Source organism: Lynx rufus, unplaced genomic scaffold, assembly GCF_022079265.1.
Source record: "Lynx rufus isolate CCGP_SWC_20201006 ecotype Redwood Valley unplaced genomic scaffold, mLynRuf1.p SCAF_54, whole genome shotgun sequence".
Lineage (NCBI taxonomy): Eukaryota > Metazoa > Chordata > Mammalia > Carnivora > Felidae > Lynx > Lynx rufus.
Genome location: NW_025814872.1, coordinates 744,265 through 766,591, shown reverse-complemented (window position 1 = coordinate 766,591; position 22,327 = coordinate 744,265). Strand labels below are relative to the sequence as shown.

Here is a 22,327-nt window from a genome sequence, read left to right as displayed (position 1 = left end):
CTCGAGGTGGGGCACCACTTCTGTGTTCCTCCCTTGTCAGTGGCCAGACCCCAGGATCATGAGCGATGGGTCGGTGAGTGCTCACTGGCTGGGAAGGGGTTCCAGGAGTGGCCGGCTGGGGCAGTGGCCCCACACCAGGGCTGACCTGGTCACAAGGGAGCCTGGGAGCTTGGGTCTTACCAGCCGTGTTTTTGAAACAAATTTGAATTGCCGACATTTAAAATTGGGGGTAATTCATGAGAAGAAAACCCTACGGTTTTGACTTTTCTGGAGAAATAGGAATGTGATAGTATGAACTTTTCAGCCCTGCATGGTAACAATTGGCTGGTGCTGAGTAGGAGGATGGAGCATTCTGTCATTCTCCTCCGAGCCCCGTCCTACCTGTTGGTGATACAGTAGTGAATGAAATGGGAAAGACCGGGTACAATTGAGGAGGCGAGGCATGAGACAGGCAACAATGGAAGAAGTATCCCAGGCGGTGGTGCTATGGAGAAGCAGGGGAAGGGCATAGGGAGGCAGGGGTGTGTGCACAGGAGAACATACACGGGTGTCTTCTGTGCAGGCCCCATCGAAAAGCTGGCACAGGAAGATACCTGAAGGCGTCAAGGAGTGAGCCATGTAGGCATTTAAAGGAAGAGTTTTCTGGATGAAGAGGGCAGCAGGTACAAAGTCTGTGGGGTGCAAGTGTGGTCAGAGATAGTAGGGCATGAGGTTGGAACCGTAACGGCCAGCCCTGGGAAGGACTTGAACTGAGGTGGGACCTAGGTTTTCACGGGTCCCTTTGGCAGCTGCGTTGACAACAGTCTGGGGGAGGGCAGTGAGGGACAGAAGGAGGGAGACCAGCTTATGGGGCTGCTGCCATAAGTGCTGGAAGGGAGGGTGGCTAGAGCTGGTGAGCCACAGTGAGACTGTGGGAGTGGCGGAGGCGACGGCCGCCTGCACGTCCTGACAGGTTGGCTGGTGTTGGGATAGGGCTCAGGCCTGCCTCGCTCCTGACGAGGGGTTGTGTGGCCCTGGCCGTGGGTGCCGTGGGAATGTGGGGCATGCAGGTTGGGGATGCCACTCGCGTCCCCGGTTTCTGTCAGAAACCAGGGCTGGGAGAGGAGGCAGGAGGTTAGAGGACGTTTACACACCCACTGGGGCCGAGGGGGTCAGGGTGGGAAGCACATAGAAGCCCGGAGGCAGGCAGAGGGGAGCTGGGAGTGTGACCAGCCCCAGGCCCGCAGCTGCCGAGCTGGAGCCTGGATCTGGGGGAGGCAGGAGAGGTGTGAGGCATGAGGCGGGCAAAGCGGGGCCAGGGTCGGAGCTCCTGCCTGCCCCCACTGTGTCTGGTCTCATCTGATTTTGGAAGGCAGAGTGTGGCTGAGGAAGACACTCACCTCCAGGGGTAGAGGTGGGCATTCTGGGGCCACAGGAGGAGGAAAGGGACTTGTTCCTAAAGCTTGGGGGACAACCAGTCTGAATGCGGGTGGGATGAAAGAAAACCAGTCCTGAACCAGCCTTGCTCGCTGTCTGGACATGAGGAAGTTACTGCCGGTCAGAGGGAACAAGGGGACAGCCTCCTTTGAGGATGTCCTCTCCCAGGAGAAGGGTGACCAGGAGGCCTGTGGCATATTCAGGAGGCAGCCACTTTGTGGCTGGGTCCCTGGCACTTAGTGGGGGACAAAGTGACGTGGATGCCGGGGATGGGGCAGGCTTCCCTGAAGTGGGTATTGGAGCTGGGCCAGGAAAGCTGTTCACCAAGCGGAAGATCCCTTCCAGCCCGCAGAAAGCAAGCGCAGGACCCCGGTGTTTGAGGGAGCTTGGGGGCATTTGGAGGAGGGCATGGGGGGATGAGGAGAGTGGGTAGGGATCAAACCTCAGATGCTCGGCTCTAGGGCTAAGAGGGCCGTGGGGAGTCAGGAAAGGAGTTTGAGCAAGGGAAGCCTGGGATATTGGCCGTTCAGAAGGTCTCTCTGGAGTGAACTAGAGGACAGACTGGTGGCTGAGAGGTGAGGAGAAAGCATGTCGGGGGGGGGGGGGAAGGGAGGAGAGGGATTCAGAGAAAGAAACCAGAAAAGGTGGGGACCTGCAGATTCCTTGTCGTCCTGAGGCTGTAGCGGGGGTGAGAGAGGCTCTTGGACCCCTCGTGGCCCGGTAGAGAAGGGACAGCAGTTTGAAAATGTCTGCTACAAGGAGGCTGTTTATAGACTCGGCAGCATATCCCAATGCGCGGGGACCCCGAGTATGGCCCTTCCCTCCCACTCACGGCCAGTCCGCTCACTCAGGAGGCTCCACCGGAACAGGTCTGGGGCCTTCGGGAGGGGTCTACTTCCATGGGTGGCAGCAGTCTGCAGAGTCCGTTCTGCCACGGGGCTTCCTCGAAAAACTGAGCAGAGGAGCCGGGAAGGGTCAGATAACCTCAGTTTCCATGTCGCCTTCCACCTTCTTCTTTTGCTTCTCCATCACCGCCTCCAACTCTGACACTTTCTCTTTGTCCTGGAGGGCGGGGTGGAAATCAGACACCTGGTCTCCGAGCCCTGGGTGCCCTCCCGGGTCGGCCCGGGAGCGCCCGCTCACCTCCAGCAGCGCCCGCTGCACGGTGACCTGGCTGTACACGCGCGCCCCTTCCTCCGGGCTCACGGCTCGCAGCTCCTCCTTCTGCAGTGAAAAAAGCTGCGCGCCGGTCAGCACGCCCAGCGCGTCCACGGTCCTGGGCGAGCGGAGGGAGAGCGGTCAGGCCCGCCAGCCAATCACAGCGCCAAGCCCTTCAGCCCCGCCAATCACGTCACTTCTGTCCCGCCGTTTGTCCAATCGCAACAGCATTCTTGCCGAGCAGAAGGCTCCCGCCCCCCAATCACAGTGCGCTGTGGGAGGGGGCGGGGAGGCAGGCGCGCCCGCAGACCCCAATCCAAGCCCGCGGTAACGTGCCAGTCACGCTGCCGTTCACTGCCACCAGAGCGACCCTCGCTTTAGGCCACTCCCAAGGCTCCCCCTCTCGCGACCACGCCTCCGGCTCCCCGGCCGACCCCAGTCACTCACCCAGCGCTAAATCCCTTGGCCTGCAGCCAGGCGCGGACCTCCGAGGCGTCCGAGTGCGGGCTGAGCTGCGGCTCCGGGACGCGGGGACCCGGGGCTGCGCGGCTGGGGCCTGAGCGGCCCTGGGCCAAGCGCGCCTGCAGCTCTTCGTTGACACACAGCATCTGGGAGAATTTCTCTGCAGGCGGGGAAACCGGGAGAGACGGCGGACTCAGGACGAAGGGTCCTGGGGCCAGAAGGGAGACCTCCAGCGTCCTCATGATGGGCCCGGCGTCCATTGGGTCTTTCCGAACCTTGGTTCCCCTGACTGGAAAGCGAGGACAAGGACGGCTCCCCGAAGGTGCCTGCACCACTCACCCTTCTCGAGGGGGTCCAAGTTGAGGCTATCACAGCTGTCCCAGGTGGGGCGAGAGGAGGCAGGAGCCGGGGCCCGTGGGGGAGGAGGAGTGCTAGTCTCCTGCAGAGGGAGCCAGAGGAGCACTGAGATCAAAGACAGGACCTAGTCCCAGCTCCTCCGCCTTTTGGAGGTAAATTTCTGCATCCCCCCCCCCCCCCCCGCTCCCACCCCCGCCTCCAGCTACTTCCTCTGTCAGTGCCCTTGACACCTGATCGTCCCCAGGAATCTGCCCAGACTCACCAGGCTGCGGCTTGCCCGAGGCCCCGGGTGGGGTGTCAGGATATTATACGGTACATATCCCTCCTGCCCTCGCTGGTCCCGAACCTTCCACCACTTACGCTGGTCATCCAGGACCTGAGGGGGGTAGGAGAGGATGGTTCACAGCCTGTGTCTGCAGCTACAGCCGGGCCCCCTGCCGTCCCTCGGCCCCACCCCCCCACCCCCCACCCCTCTAACCTCCAACACATCCCGCCGCTGGACAGAGAGCTCACTGCCGTTGCGGGCCTGGAAGTCATAGTTACATAGGACCCACTTTCCCTCGGGCTCCAGCTGGGACTCAGCCTCTGGCTCAGGGTCTTGGTGACTGTGGAGAACAACACAGGTTGGGGACAAGGAGGCAGCCAGTCTCCCTGCGCTGGGCAGTAGGGAGTTGGTGTGAGCTGGGGTTAGAGCCAAGCAGAGGTCAACGCGGGGGGCCAGGTTAATACTGTTAATAGAGATTTGAAATCGGAGTAACGCCTTGAATGCAGTTCACTCCTTATGTGCCCGGCCACCGTGCTGCCGCACAAACTACAGGCAGTGACGTCACCTCCCTTTCACAGATGAGGACATCTAAGACTCAGGGGGAGAAAGTCACTTGCCCCGGATCACACAGCTAGAGCCAGCTGTTTACTAAGCACCTATACGTAATGGGCTCATGCTTCGGGTAGCCCCTAGTGAGGATACAAACAGGGGTTATATAGCACTGACTAGGTGCCAGACTCTGCTCAGTCTCTTACATAGATTGGCTAATCTGATTTTTAACACAACCCTTGGTGTAACCACGAATTTGGAACCCCTCTCCCCCACTGCAGACCCTGTCATCAGCTATTTTACAGGTGAGGAAGTCGGAGAACAGGGACACGAGGTGGCACGATGAGGTAAAGGTCACAGAGCAAGAAAGAGGCGTCGCCACCCTGGCCCCGCAGTCCATGCCCTGAGTGATTCTGGTCTCCCGGGCACGCAGCTGGATATGAACCTGAGCTCTACCAGGGCCTTGAGCTCTTAACTGCTAGCCTGTATAACCTCATAGACTTCTCTCTCTTCCAGGAAGGGATTATTCTTCTCGTTCTCCCTGCAAAGGAGGGAGGCTCAGAGAAGGGAAGGTGAAAGCTGGGGGTGTCAAGCCCGAGTCAGAAGCAGGGGGGAGTTCTGCAAGACCAGGCAGCCGGGGTAGCAGGGAGCAAGATTTGGGCTCCGACGCCCCAGGAAGGAGGACCTCAGCCCGGATCAGGCCTACCTGTGCAAAGGAGAGGGGGGTCTTCAGGGCCGCGGCGCCCCCTGTGTGGGGCTGGCAGCTCCCAGCACGCTGTCCCTGCTGAGACCCTCTGCCGGGGCCCTCACCCAGACCCCCCTTCTGCTCCTGCAGCTTTGCCTTCTTCTTATCCCATGAAGCTTCCTCACATCTGCCCCCCGACTTGCGCGAGGACCCTGGAGTCCTGGGTCATCTGTGCCCCTTATTCCCCAGGACCCTAGAGTCTGTGCCCCCATTGCTTTTTGGAATCATGAACTCAGCCCCCCCGATATTTCCTCCCCCAGAGACACTCAGGAGTCCAGGTCTCAAACTTCAATTTCCCCAGCTTTTTAACCCTTAAAGGCTCTCAGTATAACACTTCCAGCAGGAAATGAGACAAGGGCTTTAGAGCCTTGGGAGAGTGAGGGTCCAGCCTCCGTCTTCACCTCTTTCAGGGGCCCGGAAATACTACCACTTCCCAATTTTCCCAGAAACGTGCCCCGTGACCCTTGAAGGCCCAGGGCTTGGCTGGGTCTCCAAGGCCCCAAGCGCCAAAGTCGGGCTCTTCTGCCAACCCCAAAGGCCCAATTCCCCAGTCTCTGCCTCCAACACCTTGGGCTCTATGCTCTTAGGGACCCAGACAGGGAGCTCCCCAGGCCCTGGGAAGTGACTGCCTTCTCACAGCCTCTCGGACTTTACCCACTCCCAACCCCCTCCTCCCTCCGGCCCTGGGACCTGCGCCCCCTCCCTCCCAGCCCGGGCCCCTCTCCCTCCTCACCACCTCACCCACCTGTGATGAGCCGGGAAGACAGAAGGAAAGACGGAAAAAAGGAACGGAGTCAGTGTCAGGAGCCCCCAGGGCGCACCCCTCCTCGACCCCACCTGTCCCACCTTGGGGGCGGCACTCACCCATTGACAGCGACCTGGGGGGCACTTTGCTGTGGGGGAGAGGAGAGCAGTAGCTCAGGTAGGGCCAGACTGCCCGGTCCCGGCCCCGCTGTGTCACCTGGGCAGGGGAGGCGGGGGTGGGTGTCCGGTGCTCACCTGCCGGCGCCGCCGCTCGTGCTGCTGCTGTTTCTCGACTGGGTCCCCCCAGGCACGGCCCTGCGGGTCAGTGGCCGGGGGCTCCCAGCCGCTGGAGAACTCAGGGCTGTACGGGGATCCTTCCTCTGGGGGCAGCTCCAGCCTGTGGCCGAGGGGCTCGGGGCTCAGGGCTCCTGGGGTGGCCTCCAGCCCTATTAACCTCAGTAAGGTTTCCCCCTCCTGTCGGCTCGGCTCTATCCTACCTGGCCCCTTTTTGCCCAGCCCCGCCCCCGCCCCAAGCCTCTCCCCGGCATCGAAGTCCCGCCCCTGCACCTAAGCCCTGCCCAAGCCCCGCCCCCGGCATCGACTGTATCTGCAAACACACGGATTCCACTCTAACGCTGCGCCCAGCCTCTCAATCTTCCTTCTGATTCTAAGCACATCCCGCCGCCTCTTTTCCCCCAAGTCTCCTCCGGCTCTGCTCTTACCGCCTTCCCCAACCTACAGGCTAGTCCTTCCCGAAGCCGTAGCCCTCCGGTACAGCCCACCCCACTCCTCCAAGCCCGGTCTTTTGGTCAGTCTTAGGCCTCTCCTTCACAGGAGTTTCTGGCCTTTCCTCCAGCCGGGTCCCGGCATAGGTCCTGGGTTCATTCAGTTGCTTTGGTCAACCTCTAGCTAAGCCCAGCAACTACCCTTCCCTGCCGGCCCCGCCCCTCCGTCACGGCGCCCCTCACCCCGGGCGGGTCCACGCGTCCCCCAGAGAGGTCCAGAGCGCATTTTCCCGTGGGGTGAGATTGTCCCGCAGCAGCGCCACCGCCTCGGACGTCAGGTGCGGCCGCCGCACTCCACTTGCGAATTGGGGGCCTCCCGATGTGTCCACAATCTGCCGGGGGTGCAGGAGTGAGCACGCCATCACCTCCCCCCCTCCGGAAGTGGAACCCCGATTCCTCCTGCCGCAGGGGGTACCTAAGGATGGGGGTGCCTCACCAACTGCAGGGGTCCGAACAGGAAGTGCAGCAGCTCGGGGGACGAGGGGTTGGCGATGTTGCCACGCAGCCGGGCCTGAGGGACCGGGCAGGTGCCGGGTTCAGAGCTGGGACGCGGCAGGCTCGCCGTGCCCCTGACCCCCCGCTGGCCCAGGCTGGACCGGTTCTCACCAGCAGACTGAAGGCGTACTTGATTTTCTGAAGCACGTCCGTGTACTCGGCCTCGGAGGGCGGCTTGGCCCGCAGCGTCAGGAGACCCTCTGCAGGGGGGGGGGGTGGGGAGGCAGGGGCCCAGTGGGATCCCCGGTGATGGGGCATCAAACCTGGGCGGGGGGTAGGGACAGGGGGCAGGGGGAGGCCGTAGGGAGAGGGAAGGTATTTGGGATAGATTGGATGCTCCGGATCCCACTGGGGGGCGGGGGGCGCCCTCACCCCCAGGCGCCCGGCGCCGGGTCCTGCGGCCGCGCTCCCTGTGCTCCAGCACCCGGGCCGCCTCCGCAGACTTCTGCAGCTTCGATACGAAACTCTCCACGTCGTCGAACACGTGGTTCAGGATGTCCTGGGGGACAGAACAGGGGACGCGTGGGACTCGGGGATGCGGAGTCCAGGCCCCTCATCACCCCAGGCAAAGCCCTTACTTAGGCCGAGCACCCTGACATCCTCCCAGGCCAGGCCGAACCCTCGGATGCCTGTCCCTGTCCCCCTAGATCGGTCACCGCCGGCCACACCCCCAGAAGTCTGACACCACCCCCCTCCCGGGAGGCGGGACACATCCACAGCCGGTCCGCCCCCACGCCCTGGCCCCGCCCCACGCACCACTTCCCGCTCCGCCTGCAGACTGGCCAGGTCCGGGCCGCGGGGCCCCAGGTCAGGGGAGGCCGGGGCAGCGCTGCCTGAGGTCCCCGCCAGGCCAGGCCGCGGCCTCAGCGACTCTTCCGCCTCCGGGATGGGCTCCGCCTGGGGTCGCCCCCGGCCCGCCTCCACCGTGCTGATGACCGCGCGGATTGACGGGCGGCGCTGCGGGGGAGGGGTCTCGGCGGCCGGCGAGGGGCGGCGCTGCAGCTCCTCTTGCGTAGCCCTGCGGAGGGACGGGACGAGGGGGAAAGAGCCTGGGTCGACCCGGGGCCAGGGCGGGGGAGACAGCGGGGCTCAGAACCTAGTCAAACCTAGGCTGCAGGTGGCGCGGAGAAACTGGAGACAAGGGGAGGGGCGAGCACCTGTGCGGAGGGAAACTGAGGCCTGAGGGAGGAGAAACGGAGGACCAGCACTAGGAAAAGTACTCTTGGAGAGGGGGTACACGTGTCTGCGGGGGGTTGGCAAGACCCGAACCACGCTCTGTTCGACAGGCTTCCAAACTCGTTCTCTTGTGGGCGAGCGGTGGCAGCCCATTTGTCGGATGCCGAGACTGAGACCCCACCCGTCCTCGCTTCTCCCCTCGCTCCCCGCCCAGCCCTCTTTCTTACCTGAGCGCCGCGGGCCTGCGCTCCCCGAGGCCGGACCGGTAGTCGTGTAGAGCCCCCTGGATGTCCTCTCGGATCAGCTCCGCCTGCCAATCATGCTGTCAGGCCAGGCCTTCACCCCACCTACCCCTCGTCCCAGCCGCGGTCCGGTTCAGTCGATTCCTTGGCTGGGTGCCGGAGTCCCTCCACGTCGGCGCCCACACGCGGCGCCCACACGCGGTGCCCACGCCCGCCCGCGCTCTGCTACTTCTTCCCCTGCCCTAAACCACGTCCCCAATCCCGGAGCCGGGGTGCTGGGGTTTCCTGCCCCTAGGCCATACTCGCCCCGAGTTCTGGCTGCTCCCATCCACCCTCCCCCAGGTGCTGTCAGGTTCCGTCCCGGCCCTCAGTTTCAGTCTCCATTCTACTTCGTCCCGGTCCCACCTGCCCTCAAACCCCCCCATCCCTTCCAGCTCCTCCCTCCAGGCCACGCCCCCTCCACTGGCCCAGGCCCGCCCCGCGCAGAGGCCCCGCCCCGCGCAGAGGCCCCGCCCCATCACCGCCCAAGCTCTGGATTCCTCCCACTTCCGGCTCCGCCCCCCGGCATCCGCAGGGTCCCAGCCCTGCGTGAGGTGGCTCCCCGGGACCCGGGCCCGCTCACCCCGAGACGCAAGCCCTGGAAGAAGTGCACGTCGGGCTGCGTGCGCTCCGGCTCCTGGCACACCAGCAGCAGCAGCGAGCGACTCCGGCCAGGCAGCGTCACCACGTCGCAGCGCACGATGGCACCCAGCGGGTACGACTCCAGCTCCTCCTGCGGGGCGGGACGGCGGGTAAACGGAGGCTCGGATCCGAGGATCCCAAATGACAGCAGTGCCAGCTGGGACCCCAGCACGGCCCAGGCGACCCTGCGGGGCTGCAGTATCACACCTCTGATTTAACAGAGGAGGCCAGTGACGCTCCAAAAACGAAGGGCAGAGAGCTCTTGCCAAAGTTCCCAGAGGAAGGACGCGTGGGGGCCAAGAGTCACACTCGGACGTCCCTAGAGTCAAGCTCTCCATGCCTCTGCCCCTTCCACCCACGTGTCCCCTGACACCTTGGACATGGGGTCAAGCAGCGTGACACGGTCCGGAGACACGCGCAGCAGCATCTCTTGGGCCCAGACGCGGCCCTGGTTGTCCATGACCGCCAGCCTCCGCGAAGCGTCCTCCACGGTGTGCACGCCATCCTCCTCGCCCAGGCAGAACGTCACCAGGTGCTGGCAGGGGTGCGGAGAAAGCAGGGAGTCCCAGGCGGGCCCCAGGAGGGCGACAGGCGGGCTCAGAATCCCCTGCCCCCGCCTTCCAGCCTGACAGTAACCACACCTCCTCCAGAAAGCGTCCCGTCACCGGCTCCACCTATGGGACCCTTTGTTTTGTTTTCATCAGAGCGACTGGCGCCTGCGTGTGTCTTGCCAGCGAGACTGGAGACTTCTTGAAGGCAGGGATTGGATCTAGTCCCTTCTAAGCACCCCTGCCTCCAAGAGAGCACCTGGCACACTTTGGCCCCTACGCCCACAGGTTGACGTAGCATTTGTCCCTGGGGCCTGCCTGTCCGGCCTAACAGCCGGTCTGGAGGAGGACCGTGGCAGATTCAAGTGGAACTGACTGCCTCTGCCGGACTCCCACCGCTGAGGGCAGGCGGGCAGAAGCAGCCCCGCCCTGCAGATGGGTCAACTGAGCTTGCAGCTTCCTTCTGTTTGGAGGCCCGGCCGCCTTCGACCCCGCCACCTTCCCAGGCCGGCCTGCCTTTCCTCCCCGAAGGCTCCCCGCGGCAATGCAGACCCCAGACTCACATTGACTGGATACTGGGAAACGTCTGCCAGAACCACAGTGGAGTAACGCTTCCTCTGCTCTGTGGGGGAGAAGGAGGATCTACCCAGAAGCCCCAGCCCCTGGCCCCTCCTCCCTCAGACCCAGAAGACCCGGCCCCTCCTCCCCAGGAGGCAGGGATCCTGACCCCCCAGCCCCTCCTCCCTCAGACGCATGGGTCCTGACCCCCCAGCCCCTCCTCCCTCAGACCTGGGACTCTAGACCTCCAGCCCCTCCTCTCTCAGACCAAGGGATCCTGATTCCGCACCCACCTCCTCCCTCAGACCCCGCAGTACTGACCCCAGCCCCCTCCCCCCTCTGACCCAGGAGTCCAGACCCTCCACCCCTTCCTCCCTCAGACCCAGTTTCAGCCTGGGGTTTTCTGGCTCCCAAACTCACCATAGATAGACTTGGCACTTGGTTTGGGGGCAGCTTCTGGGCTGGTTCGGGAGAAAAGGGTGAGAGGGGCCGTGCGAATTGGGAGCAGATCATGGGGGTTTTGAATGCCAAGCAGAGCGGGAAGGACTTCATTGTGAGAGCAATGGGGAACCAAGGAGGGTTCTGAGCAGGGGAGGGCAGGGCCAGAGCTCGGTTTCAGGCGGGTAAGGCCGGGAGTGGTGCTGGGAGGTGGTGGAGAGTGTGGTCTTCGCGGTCACGCAGACCTGGCTTTGAACGCCCTGTCAACTACCGCCTTGCCACAGGACCCTGGGTGGGAGACTTCCTCTCTCCTGCCTCGGTGTCCCTTTCTGAGATAGGAGTGAGTCCGTCTACAGCCTCCGTCTGGTAGAGCTGTGGGCGGATTCGCTCAGAGTCGAGGGCCCTCATGGCCTCAGTGACGGTTACTTTTCACGATGCGAAGGGCAGCCCACGGTAGTTGCTCAATAAATGGGCGTTTTTACAATAGCATTAGTATTTGCGGTAGACAGACTTATCTTCTCCGTCCCCCTGGGCCAGGCTCTTCCCAGTCTGATCCTTCTGTCTCCTGCCCCTGACCTCCTCCTCCTAGGTCACCTTCTCCAAGAAGAAGTGCACAGAAGTAACGGAAGCTCAGGGCTCAGCAGGAACGAGGAACACTTTCAAGTCAAAGCTCTGCTCCTCGTCCTGTTCTGCTGGTCAGATCGCCCCAAAATTTGATTACCTCTGTGCTGGAGAGCTCACTACCGCCTATCTCCCATGCCGCTATTCCCATGGGTCTCCCTTTGTCGTTTTCCCTGCTCACTCCAGGAGACTTGAGCCTTTGTTATAAGCAGCCCGGATTTTTTTCGGCAAAAGGTCAATATTTAATAACAAGATAACGGCAACAGCAGTTGCCATGAGTGGAGAACCTACTCTTGGTCAGATGATCTGCTAAGTCCTGTTACCTTCATTTTCCTGTCAAGCGCTCAAAATTGTCCCTGTTTCACAGAGGAGGAACGGAGCCTCCAAGAGGTGAGGTTCTTGGGCCGGGGTCACACCTCCTGAGTGTTGGCAGCTGGATTTGAACCCGGGCGCGTCTGCTCTGGGCCAGTGGCTGTAACTATAGGCCGAGCAGGGAAGGGGGCTGTCCAGGCCTGGGCTGCTGTCCATGCTACCTGGGGGCGTGGGTAAGAGGGTGGCCGGAGGGGGCTGGGGGCACTTACCCTGTGGTGGTGCTCATGGTGTGGAGAATGGGGGGGCTCCTGCCACCTGGAGGTGCCCTGGGAGCCAGCAAAGAAGTGAGGGCCTGACCTGGCCTGCAGTACCTAGGATTTTGGCCCAACCACCTCCTTCAGACCCAGAGGTCCAGGCTCCCAGTGGCCTTCTCGCTCAGACCCAGGAGTCCTGCCCCCAGCCCCTCCCCCCTCAGACCCAGAGTCTGGGCCCCCAGCCCCCTCCTCCCTCAGACTCAGGAGTCCAGACCCCCAGCCCCTCCTCCCTCAGACTCAGGAGTCCAGACCCCCAGCCCCCTCCTCCCTCAGACCCAGGAGTCCAGACCCCCAGCCCCCTCCTCCCTCAGACCCAGGAGTCCAGACACCCCCCCCCAGCACCTCCTCCCTCAGACCCAGGTGTCCTGGCCCCAGCCCCCTCCTCCCTCAGACCCAGGAGTCCTGACCCCCAGCCCCTCCTCCATCAGACCCAGGCCCCCAGCCCTTCCTCCCTCAGACTCAGGAGTCCTGCCCCCCAGCCCCTCCTCCCTCAGACCCAGGAGTCCAGACCCCCAGCCCCTCCTCCCTCAGACCCGGGAGTTCTGCCCCCCAGCCCCTCCTCCCTCAGACCCAGGAGTCCAGACTCCCAGCCCCCTCCTCCCTCAGACCCAGGAGTCCTGACCCCCAGCCCCCTCCTCCCTCAGACCCAGGAGTCCAGACCCCCAGCCCCTCCTCCCTCAGACCCAGGAGTCCAGACCCCCAGCCCCTCCTCCCTCAGATGAGGGAGTCCTGACCCCCAGCCCCCTCCTCCCTCAGACCCAGGAGTCCAGACCCCCAGCCCTCCTCCCTCAGACCCAGGAGTCCTGACCCCCAGCCCCTCCTCCCTCAGACCCAGGAGTCCAGACCCCCAGCCCCTCCTCCCTCAGACCCAGGAGTCCTGACCCCCAGCCCCTCCTCCCTCAGACCCAGGAGTCCAGACCCCCAGCCCCTCCTCCCTCAGACCCAGGAGTCCTGACCCCCAGCCCCTCCTCCCTCAGACCCAGGAGTCCAGACCCCCAGCCCCTCCTCCCTCACACCTAGTACCCTGCCCCCCCAAATCTGTCAGGGTTCCATGTGTCGGCTCCCTAATCTATGTGTACCCCATTTTCCTTCCTCTCTCCAGCGATCCTGTCTCCCGGCCTGATCTCCTTAGGGGCCCAGGGGTTCGGGCTTAGAGCTTCTCGACTGTAAGGACCAAAGGATTTTGATTCCAAGTCTCCTCCTAGAGCCAGACCCGTTCATGCGTTTCCTCAGCCACTATGACCTCGGGCTACGGGGCCGGTCCCTTACCTCGTCGGGACTGAAGGGCTTCGTGGTGTCTGGACCCGGGAGTCCTGGCCCCCTGCTCCTGCCCCCCCCCCCCAGACACAGGAGTCCCCACCTCCAGCCCCTCCCGGCTAGGCCCCCTCCTCACCTGCGGGGCAGGCTCTGCCAGGCAGTGGCTGCGACGAGGGGCCCAGCTGGCTCTCTGCTCTCCACTGGGTTCCCAACGGCCCCGTCCTTCCTGCTCCCGCCGGGCCACCCCGCCTCCGCATACCTGAGCACTCACCTGGCACACACCTGGGCGGGGCTGGCGGAGGGACCCGGGCTGGGGTGGGGGGGACAGGACCGGCCTCCGGGGAGCCAGGAACTGGGACCGGCTCTGTCATAACAACCCTAGAACAGGGACAACAACAGTCATCTGATGTCACACCCGTTCACACGTCAGAACCTCAGAACCGAGGGCTCTGCCTCCAATACCCTTTCCGATTCTCCTGCCGCCTGTGGGAGGGCAGAGCTCTGATTTCACCTGCTGGCGGTTCAGAGAGGGGCGGTCAGTGTGGAAGGGCTGGGGCTCGAACCCGGGCCGGGGTCTGTGCCTGCCCTGGGCCCACCTCCTGTTCAGGGTTCCTGCCTCCACGGGGCCCTGAGCCCCCACCCCTCCCTTGGCCTCTTCCCCTAGAAACCCCCCCCAGTAACCCCCTCTGGTGAGACTCCAACCCACTCGGCGCCCGGCCCAGCCCCAAATACTTCGCTGACGTTAACGAGCTCCTGAGGCTTGAAATCTCCTTTAGAGAACTTCCCCCGTGCCATGGGCCTTGCTACCCAAGCCATACCTGTCGTTTCTCCCCCAAACCCAGTGAGGTGAGGGCCGGGGGTCTCCGCCTCCCAGAGGAGGAAACTGAGGACACCGAGGGTGAAGAGACTCACCCAGGTCACACTTGCAGGGAGAGGAAGAGCAGCAAACGCCAAAGCTCGGAGAGCAGGAGGAGGGGCGGGCAAGCCCCCTTTTAGCCTTGCCCATTATCAGTGTGACCTTCACCTGGTCCCGGCCAACGTCCTGCACCTGCACCTGCAGCGGCCTCCCGACAGGCCCCTGCTCCCTTCCTCCCCTCGTCTAGTCTCCCTGCAGGGAGCCCCAAGAAACCTAGGTTAGCTCACAGCACTCCCTGCTCCGCACCCTTCAGGGGCTCCCCGTTTCTGGGATAAGAGCTGAGGTCTGCAAAGTCTTAAGGAACATCCTTCAAACCTCCTCTCTCCCTCCATCACTCGGTTCTGGGCTCCCTGCTGCTCCTCGAGCCCTGAGAGCCAGTCCTGCCCCAGGGCCTTTGCGCTTGCTCTGCCCTCTGCCTGGAATGCCTCTTCCCTCAGATATCCTCCTGGCTTGTTCCCTCACCTCCTTCAGGTCTTTGCTTGAGTGTCACCTTCTCTGAGAAGCCTGGCCACCCTATTTAAAATTGTGGTCTCTCCCTGCTCCCTAAATTCTCTTCAGAGCGTTTATCACCTTGCCACACACTATATTACCCGTTCATTTTATGTCCCCCCTGTTAGAATGTAAGCATCGTGAGGAATCCTGGCTGGGGGCCAGGACTCCTGGGTCTGAGGGAGGAGGTTCTAGGGGACCATGACTTCTGGATCTGAGGGAAGAGGGGGTGGGAGTCTGGACTCCTGGGTCTGAGGGAGGAGGGACTGGGGGGTCTGGACTGCTGGGTCTGAGGGAGGAGGGGGCTGGGGCCAGGACTCCTTTCTTTATGTGTTTTTTATTTTCCTATCTTTATGTATTTTTTATTTCTTTTGAGAGAGACAGAGAGAGAGAGAGAGAGAGAGAGAGAGAGAGAGCGCGAGCCAGGGAGGGGCAGAGAGAGGGAGAAACAGAATCCCCGCAGGCTCGTCAAGGTCAGCGCAGAGCCCTGCACGGGGACGGAACTCAGGAACTGTGAGATCCTGACCTGAGCCCAAGTTGGACATTTAACCGACTGAGCCCCCCAGTGACCGGAGGGCAGAGACTTCTGTACGTTCAGCCCCGCGCTCCGTCTGCCGCACATTAGAACAGGGTCTAGCACACATTCAGTGCTGGAGTGATACTGGCTTTCGGCGCATTCGTGTGGACGGTGCTTCACTGTTTCGTCCGGCCCGTGTTGACCCCACAGTCCACGCTGAGCGAGGCTGGAAACCACAGGAAGCGCCCCTTTGTCCTGGGTTGGCGGGGATGAAAGAATAGAGCGAAGGGGAGACAATCCTGTGGGGCGATGGCAAAGAGCGGGGGCGGGTGGGGGTTCGAGTTCTGACTTTGCCACGAAATAGAGTTGATAATACTTATTACTTCCTACGTGATGCGGGTGTGCTTAGGTCTTCTTCTGAGTACTGTGTGTGTGTGTGTGTGTGTGTGTGTCTGATCCCCACAACATCCTAGGAAACGGGTTCCATTATCTCCTGTCTACACCTGAGGAAGTGCGGACACACACCCTTAGGGAATTTGTCTACGGTCACACAGCAGGTACCTGGTGGGGACAGGCGGGCGGAACCCGGGCCCTACAATCTACACCCTGAATCCTCTGGTGCTAGCTTCCCTGCGCAGCCGCGTCGTGACTCTGCCCCTTGCTAGCTGTGGGACGCTAAGCAAATCACTCAACCTCTCTGTGCCCCAGTCCGGCCAGCTGTAACATGGGGATCGCAACACTGGCGGCGTTAAGGGAGAGCCCTCTCAGCGCCCGGCCAAGAGAGATGCGAGGTTGGGTGTCGATGGTGGCCTTTCTTCCCACGTGTGCTGGGATGGGAGGTGGCTAAGAGGGTCAGGGCAGGCTTCCTGGAGGAGGGGCAGGCAGGCAGAGCTGAACCTGAAGGGCGAGTTTGGCAGCCCGAGGTGGAGGTGGCCGGGAGGGTGAGGGAAGAGTGTTCCAGGCCTGGGAGGCGCAGGGGAGGGGAGGGTGTGCTGTGTGTGGCTCCCAAGGGTGCTGCAGGGGGAGGCAGGAGGGTCCCGTGCTTCTGTCTCCAGCTTCTGTCACTCCGGGTCCCTGTCACATCCATGCCACAGATACTTTCTGAGCTTGGTCCTGCCTGGGTTGGGGTCCACGGACAGGAGCAGGCCCCTTACCCTCTGCGAGGCAGGCGGGGCTGGGACTGGTGCCCACTAGCAGAGAACACAGAGGCTCAGAGTGGGGAGGCCACTAGCCCAAGGTCACAGTGGCCCTGGGCCATGTGACACAAACGCAGATCTGACTAAGTCCAGTTCCTTTCTTCACGTGCAGGTGCAGGTGGAGAAGAGTGTCCTCACAGAGGCCTTGCCTGAGAGTCAGGGGCCAAGGCTGCAGGGTCTGAGGGAGGAGGGACTGGGGGTCTGGACTGCTGGGTCTGAGGGAGGAGGGGGCTGGGGCCAGGACACCTGGGTCTGAGGGAGGAGGGGCTGGGGGCCAGGACTCCTGGGTCTGAGGGAGGAGGTTCTAGGGGACTATGACTTCTGGGTCTGAGGGAAGAGGGGGTGAGAGTCTGGACTCCTGGGTCTGAAGGAGGAGGGGACTGGGGGCCAGGACACCTGGGTCTGAGGGAGGAGGGACTGGGGGTCTGGACTGCTGGGTCTGAGGGAGGAGGGGGCTGGGGCCAGGACATCTGGGTCTGAGGGAGGAGGGACTGCGGGTCTGGGCTCCTGGGTCTGAGGGAGGAGGGGGCTGGGGTTCAGGATTCTGGGTCTGAGGGAGGAGGGACTGGGGGTCTGGACTCCTGGGTCTGAGGGAGGAGGGACTGGGGGTCTGGACTGCTGGGTCTGAGGGAGGAGGAGGCTGGGGTTCAGGATTCTGGGTCTGAGGGAGGAGGGACTGGGGGTCTGGACTCCTGGGTCTGAGGGAGGAGTGGCTGGGCTTAGACTCTTGGTCTGAGGGAGGAGGGGCTGGGGGTCTGGGCTCCTGGGTCTGAGGTAGGAGGGGACTGGGGGCCAGGACACCTGGGTCTGAGGGAGGAGGGAATGGGGGTCTGGACTGCTGGGTCTGAGGGAGGAGGGGGCTGGCGGCCAGGACTCCTGGTCTGAGGGAGGAGGGACTGGGGGTCTGGACTGCTGGGTCTGAGGGGGGAGGGGACTGGGGGCCAGGACTCCTGGGTCTGAGGGAGGAGGTTCTAGTGGACCATGACTTCTGGGTCTGGGGGAAGAGGGGGTGGGAGTCTGGACTCCTGGTCTGAAGGAGGAGTGGCTGGGGCTTGGACTCTTGGTCTGGGGGAGAAGGGGGCTGGGGGTCTGGACTCCTGGGCCTGAGGTAGGAGGGGACTGGGGGTCTGGACTGCTGGGTCTGAGGGAGGAGGGGACTGGGGGCCAGGACACCTGGGTCTGAGGGAGGAGGGAATGAGGGTCTGGACTCCTGGGTTTGAGGGAGGATGGGGGCTGGGGGTCTGGACTCCTGGTCTGAGGGAGGAGGCGCTGGGGTCTGAGGGAGGAGGGACTGGGGGTCTGGACTGCTGGGTCTGAGGGAGGAGGGAAGGAGGGTCTGAACTCCTGGGTTTGAGGGAGGATGGGGGCCGGGGGTCTGGACTCCTGGTCTGAGGGAGGAGGGGCTGGGGTCTGAGGGAGGAAGGACTGGGGGTCTGGACTGCTGGGTCTGAGGGAGGAGGGAATGAGGGTCTGGACTCCTGGCTTTGAGGGAGGATGGGGGTGGTGGTCTGGACTCCTGGTCTGAGGGAGGAGGCGCTGGGGTCTGAGGGAGGAGGGCAGGGCTCAGCACAGGTGCCCCAGTCCCTGCCTCCAGGTGCTCCGAGGTCTGGAGCAGCAGGTGAGAAGTTGAGACCGAAACCAGAGCCTCCACCCTAGTTCTGGGTCCAGCGCCTCCTTCCTCCTTCTCCGGCCGCACAGGAGGCCCCTCCCTCTCTTCAAACCAGAGCAAGTGGCTTCCAAATACCAGCGGAGGCTCCCACCCCTGCGCAGTATGACTCAGTAAGTCCTGGGCGGAGGCAGCGAACCCTGGAGACTCACCAAGGGAACCAGTCACCAGGAACCCGTTCCAAACCCTCGCCCGTCCCCAGGGTCAGCGCCTTTTGTGAAGTGAGCTGCAAAGACTGTGCGGGTCAGAGTTTGCTGGTGTCCCCAAACCGGGGTAGCTCCGTCACCGGGGACTGGATTGATTCTCTGGGTTGTGGGGGCGGGGGGGCCCAGGCACCACACAGAATTCCCCACTGGGGCTTGATCAGCTAAGCTCCCCCAGCGTCATATCTAAAAGCACCCCATCTCTCTCCTCAACCTCCCCTCCTTACACACTTGCCCACCTCCACGCCCCAACTGTAGGGTTTGCGGGTGAATTCCGAGGACAGAGCGTTCTTGGGGGGACAAAGTCACAGGAAATGTGAGGTGACAGCAGGTTTTTGGCAGCTATAAATAAGGTGGGAGCTGTACTTATTTACCTATGTGTTAATTGACTTATTCGTTCGGTGAATGGTTCCTGAGACCCAATCTGTGCCCCACTCTCTGCCCTGAAGAAGAGAGTCTAATTGGGGGATGACACTGTGCTGTCACGTGCACTAGTGAAGGTGGCACAGGGCTCTGCGTGTCCCCTGAGGGGGCCCTTATTTCAGCCTCATAGTGGATGTGTGAGCCAGTGGAAGAAGCCTTTCCTGGTTAACTGATGGCTGCACGGGGTTCTGAAGGATGAATAGGAGTTTTCCTAAGACAGCGCGGCAAGGGATGACATTCTCAGTGCTGACACTGGTAGACGCGATGTGCCAGAGTCACGGAGTAGCAAATACTTAAGGACCTACTTTGTGCCAAGAGAGTTCCGAGTGCTGGCCAGACAAAGCCCCTGCCCTTGTGTCAGTGGGCGTGGCGGGAGACAGGAGATAAACAGGGAGGCACACACGTGAACAGACTCTCAGATCGTGGGAAGTGCCGTGGAGGAAAGAAAACAAAGGTGACGAGATGGAGTGACTTCGGGGAGGCAGGTGTGGTCACTCACTCTATGGGTGGGGGGGGGTAGTCAGGGATGGCCTCCTGGAGGAAGAGGCAGCTGGGCTCTGACCTGAATTTCGAGAATGAGTCAGGAATGTGCAGAGGGAATACCCCGGGGAGGCTGGCGGGTCAGGTCTGTAGGGGGTGCGTCTGGCCAGAGCGTGTGACAGTGGAGTCCTGGTCATGGTGACGACCGTGACAGCAGCAAACGAGAGGGTGGCCAAACTCCACCACGGATGGGGTTGCCCCAAGCCCGGGTCTGGCTGGGGAGGTGACACCAACTCGGGGCTTCCCTAAGTGTGCAGAGGAGGGGCTAGGTTTTTCCCTGCACATCCCCTGAGGTGGGTCCACCCTGGTGTGGCACAGAGGGTGGGTCTGAGAACCCGCCTGGGCCCCCGCGGAGGAGGAGGGTGGGGGAGGGAGGCTGGTGGTGGGGCTGTTTATTCTTTGGGAAGGATGGAGGGCGGGTCAGTCTCCTGAAACTGTTTAGAATGTCAGTGGTGATAGTGCCGTGAAGGCAAATAAGGCAGGGGAGGGGGCCGGGGAGGGCCCAGGAGGTGCTCTGGGGATACTACTGAAAAGTCATAGTGTGGTTGGGGAAGGCCTCGCTGAGGTCCTCACTCAAGGGAGGGAGTGAGGGGTGGAGATACCAGGGGAAGGGTTTCCAGGCAGGGGCAACAGTCAGTGCAAAGGTCCTGAGGCAGGGGCTTGTCTGGTGTGCATCAGCAAGGTCAGCATAACTGGGGCGGAGCGGGTGAAGGCAGAGGGGTGGAACGTGAAGACAGAGGGATGATGAGGGTAGATCGTGGGTTCCCAGGGTCACTGTAAGGACCAGAGAGACTGAGGGTGCTATACAAGTGTTTTGACCAAGTTTCTTTTTTTTTAATTGACATAAAATTAACCATCTTAAAGTGAACAACCCAGTAGCATTTAGTGCTTTCTCAGTGTGGGGCCACCATCACCTCCATCTAGTTCCAAAATATTTTATTGCTCCTTGGGGCATCTGGGTGGCTCAGTCGGTTAAAGTGCAACTCTTGCTTTTGGCTCGGGTCAATCTCCGTGGTTCGTGAGATCAAGCCCCATGTTGGGTGCTGTGCTAACAGTGCAAAGTCTGCCTGGGATTCTCTCTCTCCCTCTCCCTCTGCCCCTCTCCTGCTTGTGGTCTCTCTCTCTCTTAAAAATAAATAAAAACTGGAAAAAAAAAACATTGTATTGCCCCCAGATAAAACCCTGTACCTGTTAGCAGCTACTCCCCAGACATTCACAGTGAACATAAACATTTTTGCTTTATCCTTCTCCTGTCTCTCTCTCCTTCTCTTTCTCTCCCACGCTTTTTCTGAACTATTTAAAAGTGCTTTGCAGCCCTGATGTCCTTATACGCCTAAAAACTTTACATGTATTTCCTAAAAACAGGAGACAGAGATTGAGAGAGAGAATGAGTTTGGGCCACCCCGCCCCCATAGGGAAAGCAAAGGGCTTTGTGGGAGAAGTCTCTCAGCACCTGGGACAGCACCCAATGCTTATCAAGAATTTACAAACCTCAACAACATCCCCCAAAGAGAGTTTCTAAACACCGTGGGTGTGTCTGGGAACCAGGTGGGAGGTCCTCAGGGGAAGGAATTTGCATGTATTATTTTCTGTGTAATAACAACATTAGCAGGCAGCCATGTTCTGGCACTTACTGTGTGTCAGGTCCTTGTGATTTACTTGATGTCATCCTTCCAGACTCTAATGAGCTGGGAAACCATGGCCCGCTGCTTGTTTCTGTAAATAAAGTTTTATTAGAACACAGCTATGCTCATTTGCGTGCACCTTGTCTATGGTGGCTTTCCTGCTATAATGGCAGAATAGTTGCAATAGGGACCATAGGGCCCATGAGGATGAAATTATTTATTATTTGTCCTTTGCAGAAAACCCTACCCTTGAGGTAGAGGCTATTAGGAGCCCAGTTTACATAAGAGGAGAAAAAGGCTCAGACAGGAAATGCTGTATTCAGAGCTGAGAGAACCGGGGACGCCTGGGTGGCTCAGTTGGTTAAGCATCCAACTTTGGCTCATGCCATGAGCTCACAGTCCACGAGTTCAAACCCTGCATCGAGCTCTGTGCTGACAACATGAGCCTGCTTGGTGGGATTCTCTCTCTTTCCCCCTGTCTCTGCCCCTCCCCCCTCTCAAAAGCCAAAACCAAAAAAACCAAACAACAACAACAACAACAAAAACCAAAGAAATTTGAGAGCACCAGCATCTGAACACACAGTGCTCATCTCCTCTGTCCTCCTCTTGGGACCTCCTCTTTTTTTTTTTTTTCATTTTAATTATGGAAAAATGCACAGGACATGAAATTTACTATCTTAACCATTTTTAAGTGCATAGTTCAGGGGCATTAAGTACATTCACGCTGCTGTGCAACCATCCCGCCATCCGTCTCCAGAACTCTTCTCGTCTTGCAAAACCGAAATTCCGCGCCCACTATACACAGACTCCCCATTTCCCTCTACCTCCCAGCCTCCCGCATCCACTGTCCTACTTTCTGCCTCTGTGATTTTGTCTCCTCTAGGGACCTCACATAAGTGGAATCATATGGCATTTGGGTTTTTGTGACTGGCTTACTGCACGTAGCATAGCGTCTTCATGGCCGGATAATACTGCAAGTGTATACCAGATTTTGTTCATCTACTCATCCATCACTGGCCACGTGGATTGCTGTGCCCATGCTCTTAGCCCCTGCCCTCCCATTACTCCTCATGGGATGCTTTCACAAGGAAGAAACCATTATCCAAGAACAATGAGAAAAGACAGATGAACAGAAGGTGAAAAACAGTGAAATCAGCCGTCACTTTGCCTGGCAAAGATCCTACGCAGAATATTATACTTTTTTTTTTAACTCTAAAAATATGCACATTGGTATATAAACTTAAAAACAGAGAGAGATAATCAGCCTGCCCTCTCAGCTCCCCATACTGGTGGTTAAGTAAGTAAGTCATGGGTTTCTTCTTCTTCTTTTTTTTTAATGTTTATTTTTGAGAGAGACAGAAAGAGACAGACAGTGAGCAGGGAGGGGCAGAGAGAGAGAGAGAGAGAGGGAGACACAGAATCCGACAGGCTCCAGGCTCTGAGCTGTCAGCACAGAGCCTGATGCAGGACTCGAACTCATGCTCCACAACGAGATCATGACCTGAGCCGGAGTCGGAGGCTTGACCGACTGAGTCACCCAGGCGCCCCCAGAAAGTCATGGGTGTTCTTAAACATTAAAGCTGAAGGCAGAGTCTGTCCGGAGCCACACACTGATGAATTAATTTCACT

At 60.7% G+C, this 22,327-nt stretch overlaps 1 protein-coding gene across 6 annotated transcripts; it reads right to left on the bottom strand.

The window, feature by feature from the left end:
- Window positions 1-2,164: 2,164 nt before the first annotated feature.
- On the bottom strand, window positions 2,165-20,789 carry EPS8L1 (EPS8 like 1). Of its 6 annotated transcripts, none has more exons than XM_047100902.1 (21): window positions 20,708-20,789; window positions 13,260-13,501; window positions 11,822-11,923; window positions 10,602-11,308; window positions 10,187-10,245; window positions 9,449-9,610; window positions 9,017-9,166; window positions 8,380-8,462; window positions 7,733-7,994; window positions 7,349-7,475; window positions 7,088-7,176; window positions 6,918-6,992; window positions 6,665-6,813; window positions 5,952-6,093; window positions 5,817-5,845; window positions 3,872-3,998; window positions 3,656-3,769; window positions 3,376-3,475; window positions 3,022-3,196; window positions 2,560-2,692; window positions 2,165-2,478 (listed from the first exon to the last, which is right to left on the bottom strand). In XM_047100902.1, the coding sequence occupies exons 6-21, from the start codon at window positions 9,533-9,535 to the stop codon at window positions 2,392-2,394; spliced, it is 1,929 nt and encodes a 642-aa protein (XP_046956858.1). In that variant the 5' UTR covers window positions 9,536-9,610; window positions 10,187-10,245; window positions 10,602-11,308; window positions 11,822-11,923; window positions 13,260-13,501; window positions 20,708-20,789; the 3' UTR covers window positions 2,165-2,391. The 6 variants fall into 6 exon arrangements, with proteins under 6 accessions (XP_046956858.1, XP_046956853.1, XP_046956854.1 ...); XM_047100897.1 differs by having other exon boundaries at window positions 10,602-10,642; XM_047100898.1 differs by having other exon boundaries at window positions 10,602-10,642; window positions 11,822-11,878.
- Between the last annotated feature and the right edge of the window lie 1,538 nt (window positions 20,790-22,327).